Genomic DNA, 9,632 nt, shown 5'->3' on the forward strand with positions numbered 1-9,632 from the left:
GAGGATGGAGGAGGAGGAGGAGGAAGAGTAGTTGGGTGTTCCTGTATTTGGTGCATACATATTTATAATTGATTTTTTTTCCTCTTGAAGTTTTCCCCTAACTAATATGTAATATTTGTTATTCTTTTGGTTATTCTTTGTTTGAAGTTCACATTGTCTACAAGCATGATAGCTACCCCTGCTTTTTTCTGGGTTCTTGTATGAAAAATTGTTTTCATTCCTTGATTTTCAATCTATGAATTTCTTTTTGAGTTAAATGTTTCTTGTATATAGCATATTGTTGGATCTTGCTTCTCGACCCATTCTGCCAGCCTGTTTCTTTTGACTTGTTAACTGAGGCCATTTACATTGATGGTTATAACTGATGTGTATTGGCTTATCTTTGTCATGATACTTTCCAGCTGTTGGTTCCTTGCTTTTCTCCTCTGTTAAATTGCTTGCTTTGCCTGGTGGTCTATTTCTGCTGTTCTTGGAATTATGGTCATTTTATCTCTGTCTAGAATATTTTTCAGCACTCTTTATAATTTTGGCTTTATAGCATGAATTTTAGTTGTTTATTGTCATGGAAGTACCTTACTTCTCCATTAATTTTGAAAGATAATTTTGCAGGGTACATCAGTTTGGGTTGGAAGTTATTTTTTATCAGGACTTGAAACACTTCACTCTAAGTTCTTCTCCTCTTCCTCCTCCTCTTCCCCCTCCCCCTTCCTCTTCTTCTTTTGTATTTAGTACAGAATCTACAGTGTCTCACTATGCAGACTGGACTCATAGTGATCTTATTTTCAGCCTCCCAAGCACTGGGATTAGAGGCATGAGCCACCATTCCGTCTCATCTCAGCGCGCCCTAGTGGGGGGCTGGCATGGCAGTCTGGGGATCAAAATCTGCCATGATTCCGACGGGCTTTCCTTTATAGGTGATGTTTCTCTTCTCTAACAGCTTTTAATATTTGTTTGTGTGCTGAATTTTGGAAACTTATATGCTTTGGCGTAGTTTCATTTTGGTGATGGCTGTTTGGAGTTCTACATGTTTCATTTATAGTTATGCCAAATTTTTTATCCGTGGTCAGGAAGTTTTCTGTCATTATTTCTAAAGTGTTTTTTTTTTTTTTTTTTTTTTTTCATTTGTCTTTAGCTTTGTCAAGGATACCAATTAATCATGTTATTCTTCTTTGCTTAATATTCTACTTGTTGATTTTTCATGATCTCTTGCTATTTTTAATATACCTTTCTCTTCATGATTCACTAGCTGCCATTATCGTCAAGATCTGAAATTCAATTTAGTACATACACATTTTTTTTTTGTTGGAACTAGGGATTGAACTCAGACTCTTGCGCTTGCCAGAGAAGTGCTTATTCTACTGAGCCATCTCCCTGGCCTCTATATACTTTCAATGGAATATTTAATCTTTGGATTTGTTTGAATCTATTTCATGGACTCCATTTTACCCCATGTTGGGAATTTTTTGTTTCCATCATTTTTCTAAGTCCATCTATTATTTTACTGTATCTTCTCTAATATCTTTTAAGTATCATTACTTCTTGTACCTGAGATTATTTCAATAGCCTTTTCAACTCATTTTTTCACTTCTGTTGCTATCATTTCAGAAAGTTCCAATGTTTGACATCCAATTCATTACCTCATTGTGCCCCAGGATTGTCCTGAGAGGGCTGGAGGTCTGGGGGTACATTTTAGTTCTGTGTCTTTTTATTTTTCTGTGTTGATGCTTGATTTATTATGATAGCCTTATCACTAGTATTTAGGCTTCTGTAGTGGATGTCTGTTCTGCAGAGTTGTCCTGTACATGTGGGTGGCTATTTATAGCTATCCCAAGAACCTACCTTCCCAATTTGCAAAAGATGCAAAGTTACTATCTGGCTGGGCACCCAATCCTCTGGCACTTGGTTGTGGCGGTGATTATAACATACAATCACAGTGTTACTATTCAAGGGAGAAAAAATGATTATAAAATATATAACATCAGGGCTAAAGTAAAGTAGTTCAGTTAGTAATAACAGTAGTTTCAAGTACAGCTTAACTTCTGACAAATAATGGTAACCATTAACCTGCTACCTTGAACCATAGGAGCAAATTCTAAAGTTACGTAACAAAGTCAAACATGTACTTGTATGCAGTAATGTTCCCTTTAGAGGAGTGATTTTTACCCTTCCGCAGTGTATGTGTGTGTTAAGATGGGTAGGGGACAGCATGAAGTGATGACTGAGGTCAAATACAGTAAAGGCTGGCAGTCCAATGATGATCACCCCAGTTCTGGGAAACTGGAAAGCACAGGAGGGGAAGAATGAGATAAAATGTAAAGCAGTAATCAGAAAGAAAAGAGACAATGTTTACTCACTAAGAAAGCATCAATAGAAAGAAGAAAACAAAAAAGATAGTAAGAAACAGTGGGGAAAAAGAGAATGGAAAAGAAAGACAATACTTGAGAGAGGAAAGAAAAGAAAAAAAAACCCCTAAAAATAAAAATAACCACAAAATATAAGACAAGATGAATTCCAACCAAACAGGAAAGGATCAGCCAATCAAACAACCAAGGGAGAATAAAAGTAGTAAAATACCTGTGGTGTTTACAGTTCTGTGATAATGACCATGTCAGATTCCAAAAATGTGCTGTGTTCTCCAGCTTCGTTTGCCACAGAACTGTGCTGTATATGGAGCTGATCATGGCCACTGGATGTGGGGGTTGGGACTGCTGTTCTGTTGGAGAGCTCGACTGCTGCTTCAGACACTCCCATACTGTCGGTCTTGCCAATTACGCTGGGCCCCTGGACAGCTTTCCTGGCCATCATGGATTCTAGTCATCCACCTACCAGAGCCTTGTGTGCATCTTGTGGGCCTGGGTCTGGCCCGTTTCCATGTCTGTCTTCATGGCACTATTCTGGTTATGGTAACTTTGTTTTGAAGTTGAAGAAGTGAGCTGTCTCCAGTTTTTTAATATTAGTTTTTGTCACTTGGAGCCCTCTGAAATTGTATATGAATTTTAGGATTTTTAAGATTTGCAAACAAAGGCCACTGAAATTTTGATAGGGATTTCACTGAACCTACAGAATGCATTTGGTAGTAGACATTTTACCAATATTTGAATATTCCAGTTCTTGAACATGGGTGGTTTCATCTAGCTTAATTTCTTCCAGCAAGATTTGTAGTTTTCAGTGTACAAGTATTTCACCTCCTTGGTTTAGCTTATTCCTAATTTTATTCTTTGTGATACTAGTGCAAATGTGATTTGCTTAATTTCTTTTTTGGCTTGTCATTGTCAGCGTGCAGAATGCAACTAGTTTTTGTGTTGCTTTTGTATCCTGAAACTTCGCTACATTAATTTGGGGGGGATTTTTATTTGTTTTGAGGCTCAGTCTTGCTGTGTACCTCAGGTTGGCCTTGAACTATGTAGCCTAAGCTGGCCACCTCACAAGTGCCAAGATTACAGGCGTGCCCCACCATGCTGTTTTAGGATTTCTTTGATGAACAGAAGACTCGATGGCTTCTCATGCCAGTAAGCAAGGCAATGTGGCCTCTCCTGGCTATCAACCCTTGTTCTTAGAACTTAGCCACTAGACCATGTGGGGCATGGAAGCAAAGCAGAGGGACTTACGTAGGCATTTGGGCTTCAGTCCCACTGCAATGCCCAGCAAACAGCATGGTCAGCTTTAGCATAGGGAAGCCATCCCCAACACTGCACCGCCACCACCAGGCGGCCTTTGTTCTGGCTGAGCCCACAGAGTTGTCTCTATCAAGCTGTCCACACTGAGCTGCTCGAGCTAAACCGATGTTTTAAACCTCGTTTTAAAGAGTTGAAGCAGTAGGTAACTGAAACACCATCAATACTCCAAGCTCCTTGTGTATCCGTTTTTATCCTACGTCTCTACAAAGCATCTACCATCTAAATCGAGTATTGCTAATTCATGCTTTTTACGATTCATTTCACATGTACCCTGAACAACACCTATATTTTATTTGTTCGATAAATCTGTCAAGTCATACTCTTGTGCACTTCTACACTTGCTGTTTTCATGTTTATTTTGTGACTCCCTGGCATTGACAATTTTCCTGTTTGGTTTTGGTCAGCATCATACTGTGTGACTACAGTGCCAGGTCTCATGTTGTCCTGCCGCAGGTGGGGACTCCGAGTTTTGAGCTCTTTGCTCTTACAATGCTGACATGCACTTTCTGCCTTGGTGCTGGAGCTGCAACTCAGGGACTCACACGTGCTGGGCAGAGGCCCTAGCACAGAGCGACCACCCGAGCCCTGGCAGGGGAAGAGACCTCAACACTGAAGAACAGGACACTGAAATGAAATATATTGGTAGAATACAGAACGTTGTAATACAAGTCACATTTTAATATAGTTTAACACTTCCATATATAACTACAGACTTAACCAGGAAAAAAAATACCTAAAAGAAATATCTTAATTAGCCATTAGTACATTAAGGGATTTTTCTGAAGTCTTGGTTTACAAAGGCATAACCCTGACTTTTTCATTTGAATGTCCTATACTAAGTGTAGTTTTCTCCAGCTGAGAATTATAAATAAAGCTGTTGACAAAAATCATGATTTAAACTGAGAAAGGTTTACTTAAAAAGTTGTTGGAGACTAAACTGATACTTTTAAAAAATGTTGATACTTTAAAAAATGACTATAAAGTAGTCATCAGTAAAATCCACACTGTTCTACTACAAAAGTCTTTATTAAAAATGTAGTCATTATAGAGTCAATAAACTCTTCCTGTGTTTTGAAAATCAACAGGTACCAATACCAAAAGAACTCACCATGAAATCAGAGCAAAGAAACACCAAACAGTGATGGATTTGCTGGTAACACTGCTGTGGGGGACTCCAAGGATAAAATGCTTTTGTGGGTGTGGTGCAGTACGCCTACTAATCCAGCATGGAGAGCCTGAGACAGGAGGATCGTCACACGTTCATGGCTGCAACATAGGTGTGCTCCAGACCAGCCTGAACTACAAAGCAAGATCCTGTCCCCAAAACCAAAAAGAACAACACAGAAAATGCTTTCCTTGTGGAGGCAACATGGCTTCAGGCTGAGCCTTCAGACTGCTGCTTTGTAATGAAAGAATCACACATGTTCCTTCAAAAACTATCAACTGCTTGAAAATGTTCAACCCATACATATTTCTGAAAACACAAACTGGCTATGACATGTCTATTATTGAACAACCTGGACCAGCTCCTCCAATGACCTGAAAGGAACCAGCTAAACCCCAAGGAACAAGGAAGAGTGAGGAAGCTACAGCACAGGTATGAGCAGAAGAGAAGTTCGGGTGCTTCCGGGGGATATACAAGAGCAACCATTTTAGTACCCATTTTGAAGAAGTGAAATATTTTGGGCTTAGAAGCTACCATATTTAACTAATACACAGCAGTAAACACAAAAAATACTAACAAATAAACTCTGTTGTATTCTCAAAACCAGTTTTCTGCTGCCTAAATAAAAAGTGCTTATAACTAATAAAACACAACATTAAAAGTCATGAATAGCCTACGTCTCATTGCCAGCAATGAGTAAAATATGCTAAGAATATTATGAATTTACAAAGACAAAAAAATATATATTTGATTATTATTTCCTCTAGTTCTAATATTATCATACCATTGAGCATAAAATAATCTTTGACATGGAGATTACAACATTACATTATGGAGAATTAAAATACAAGGAATTTCTCCTTAGGGATAATGACCAGTAAGTATATTAGTTCATAATAAAGTTAAATATGAATAGAACACAATTCAGGGGAAAAGACTAATTTATTTGTTTTATAATATAAAACAGAAACATAAAGGGAAACCTAACTTTTGCTGACTGTCCCGTCACTTCAAAAGTTCTTCTTAAGGAAGCTAAAGTAAAAATACCTTGGATTTTGGTAACTTTTTAAAGTCAAAATTTCCAGATACCCTTGAAGCAATGGGTTTAATTTGGTATTCTTTTGTGTTCCAGGAAGGAACAATAAATTTATACATTGTGAGCACAGCTTTCAAATGCTGTGACCGATTATTTGTGAGTTATAGTCCGCAGGCTCCATTTTTAAAATGTGCGGAATAACACTGTCGATCCGTACATTCCCGATAAGGCCTTTGAAAAACAGCTCTTCTGTGATGGTGGCATTCATCAGCCGCAGGGCTGGCAACCGGAGCAGCAGTCTGGACAGCCTAAAAGAAAAGGGGAAAAGGGAGGAAAACCAAGGTTGTCAATCAAAACAAGAGCTGGTAGAAAAATGCCAGTAATCCCTGCCTGTTTATTACTTGTGGCCTACCTTAATTTTCAAAAGCAAACCCCAAATTTGAGATGCTTGCACCTGAGGCTGTAGGAAAGGTGGCAGATGAATCCATGGGAGGCCTCAACCTCTGCTGTAACACTGTATAGCCTCATGCAGCTGCGAAGACCATGGAGCTGAGTTACTAAAGCACAGGGAGCCTACCCGTGTAAGACTGGCTCCCCAATTCGTTTCATATCCGAAGAAGAGCAATGTTCTGTGTTGCCAGGATACATACATTCAATTATTGTAATTCAAACTGTAGACCTTGGTTTTGTTGTAAAAAGTCGTACCAGAAATGTCATAATAGGCTAGAGTCACTGGGAAGATGGCGGAACATGGAATCAATACCACTGGCTTCAAATCCTCATTTACCTACCCCCTTGTATGTGACTATGTGCAAACCACTCACTCCCTGCCTCCCCACCACGTGCTATAAAGGTGGAGAGATTCCTGCCAGTTTCTAGGCAACGATATTAAGCAGGAACCTGAAAGCTGAGACAGTTTTGGATCAAAGCACCTGCAATGAAGAGCATGCCCAAAAGGAGAGAAATTGTAAATACTGCATTCATTGGCGTAACAACAAAAGCAACTCTCTTCCCTGGGGTCAATTCCTCAACACAAGCAACTTTTAAAATTTTAAGGAACTGAAGGGCCGGCCAGATAGCTCAAAGGACTAAAGTACCTGCTTAGGCACAGTGCACTGGCCGGGGTTTGATCCCAGCACTTGGGAGGCTGATAACAGGAGAATCACTAGGAGTCCGATCTATGTAGTGAGACCCTGAAGACTCATTCCTAAATATAGGCAGGAACTCTCAATCCTGCCTCAGCCTCCCAAGTGCAGAAATCATAACCATACACATTAACTGATCTAATCCTCACAGCATAACAGTCCCCCCTTTTTTTGTGGGAAATAAGTTCCAAGACCCACAGTGAATGCCTGAAGCCATGGATCCTGTTTTCAGTGCTGTGCGTGCACACTAATAAGGTGTTATGTGGCACAGAAGAGACTGACCTGGAAATGCTACACAAAGGGACGGTGCACTCATGGCTAGGGTGGAAGAGGACAGCCGGGGATTCCATGATGTTGCCCAGACACTGTGTAATTTAAAACTGAATAATTTCTGGAATTCTCCATTTGTTTTTGGACCAAGACTAACTGAAGATAATCATGAATAAGGGGGCCTGTTGTATCTAAAAAGTAGATACTACTATCATCTTCATTTTACAGATAAGGGAACAAAGTCAAACAACTTGCTCAAGACCGTGCAGCTAGTAAGTGTGGCAAGTCAAATCCAGGCTCTCCAACCTGAACAGCTATGTGCTTTTACAACTCTGCTGTACTGTCCTTTTTTCCAAAATTAAAGTTGATTAAAAAAAACAAAAAAGATTGTTTTTTCCTCCCACAGGACACTGGAATTAACCTGAAGAATTTCAAAATATGTTTCAAAACCATAAAGCTGTATGTAGTCTGTTTCATTCTTTTCCCCTTTGCTAATTAAACCCATTATTTCAGCTGCAGAGCTTCAGCTCTAGTTAGCCTACCGAAGTTCCAAGTCAGGCTCTGCCATGTAGTATGACCTACACAAGTTCCCTAGCCTCTGTCTCTTCCACTACATACAACTCGGGAGGGAGCCACTGAAACATTCACTGGAGGTGCTTCCCACAATGCACTCGTGCTGTGGCCTTGCTCTGTGCTGTGCACTGAAGCAATGAGCCAAACCTCCAGCCCCTGCACTCTTGTGGAGACTGACAAGATGGATAGATGGATGGATTTGGTGGTGCTGAGCAGCCAACCCAGGGCCTTGCATATACCAGGGAAGCACTCAAGAGTTACACCCTCAGCCACATTATTTTCAGTAGCATTAGCTATGCAAAGGTCAAGCTTCACTAAAAAACATTTAACTCCTCTGAGAATAGAAAATAGTGAAAAATTTAATTCATAAAGTATTTTTCAGTAAACTTAATTGATACAATTTAACTTCTACATACCTGTAGGTGTCATCTGGATATGTTCTGGTTATGTAATCCTGGAATTCCACATAAGCCTTTTCCTGAAATTTTTCAATCTGTTCCATATTTTCTAGGCCTGGATGATCTGAAACATTAAAGCATATATTGTTACCCTAGTTCTCAATGCTCATTTAGTAAGACATGGCTAGCAGACATGAGGAAATCGGAGAAAACAGTGCAGTTAAAGAAGATCCTGGCCAGGTTGATATGCACACCTGTAATGCCAGTGCTGAGGCAGGAGGATCGCCACAACGTCAAGGCCAGCCTGAACTATGAAATGGGAACCTATCCGGGGAAAAGAAACAAAAACAAAAAAGCCAACATCTCCACATATACCAAAAGGAACTCTTAGAGGTATGGTGATAGGTATGGTGGCAACACCTGTAATTCCAGCATTCTCAAAGGCTGAGGCAGAAAGATCCTGAATTCAAGCCTATTCTGGGCAATTTAGTAAAGATTAACTTCTCAGGGCTGGTGAGATAGCTCAGAGGACTAAGCGCCTGCTTAGGCAAGTGCAGAGACCAGGGTTTGATTCCCAGCACCACAACCTATGCTGGCCCCACCCCCGGGTACACTGAGCCGGCCACTGAGACCAGATGTGGTGTTGCATGTCTATAATCCCAGTGCTGGGGAGGCTGAGACAGGAGGATCACTACAAGTCCCCGAGTCCAAGCCGTAGTGAGACCCTGTACCAAATACATTAAAAAAACAAAACAAAAAAACCCTGTCTCAAAATAAGGAACTGCAGCTATATTATTCCACAAATTTTTATTGAGCCACCTACTATATACCAATCCCTGCACTTCATAAACTTGAAATCAATTTTATTCTCTACACATTTTGAATCAAAAAAAGACCTCTTGGTATTACCAAGTAGTTTTTCTCTCCATTCCAAAAATAGTGGAATTTTGATAATTTTTTTTACATTTATTTTTTTGGCAGTACTGGAAATTGAATCCAAGCTCTTTGCATCAAACTGTATTCCCACCCCTCTTTTAACGGTTTGAGACAGTCTCACTAAGTCACTAAACTGTATATGCTGGGCTTAAAGTTCTGATCCTCCTGCCTCAGCCTCCCCAGTGCTGAGATTCCAGCTGAGCACCTCTGTCCCTGGTAAACAAGCCCCAGCACATCTTTTTTCTTCCTTCTATCCCTTTCTCTTTCTCTCCCTTCCTTTTTAAAAATAATAATAGGGATTGAGCTAGAAGCCTTCATGTTGAGCTATATTCCTAGCCCCCCCTTTTATAGTAATTTTATTGAGAAAGAAGTAGAATGAGATAGTTTCAAAACAGGTTAGTAGGACAGTTTCAATAATACATTGCATATTGT

At 39.9% G+C, this 9,632-nt stretch overlaps 1 protein-coding gene across 1 annotated transcript in view; it reads right to left on the minus strand.

Moving 5' to 3' along the window:
* Positions 1 to 4,353: 4,353 nt before the first annotated feature.
* Positions 4,354 to 9,632, minus strand: part of Nr2c1 (nuclear receptor subfamily 2 group C member 1) — a 55,350-nt gene continuing 50,071 nt past the window's right edge. The window contains exons 13-14 of the mRNA XM_004623795.3: positions 8,283 to 8,388; positions 4,354 to 6,186 (exon numbers count right to left, since the gene is read on the minus strand). Of these exons, the coding sequence (XP_004623852.1) occupies positions 6,012 to 6,186; positions 8,283 to 8,388 (281 nt within the window). The 3' untranslated portion in view covers positions 4,354 to 6,011. The remainder of the gene's footprint in view (positions 6,187 to 8,282; positions 8,389 to 9,632) is intronic.

This window comes from Octodon degus, unplaced genomic scaffold, assembly GCF_000260255.1.
Source record: "Octodon degus isolate 3935 unplaced genomic scaffold, OctDeg1.0 scaffold00004, whole genome shotgun sequence".
Lineage (NCBI taxonomy): Eukaryota > Metazoa > Chordata > Mammalia > Rodentia > Octodontidae > Octodon > Octodon degus.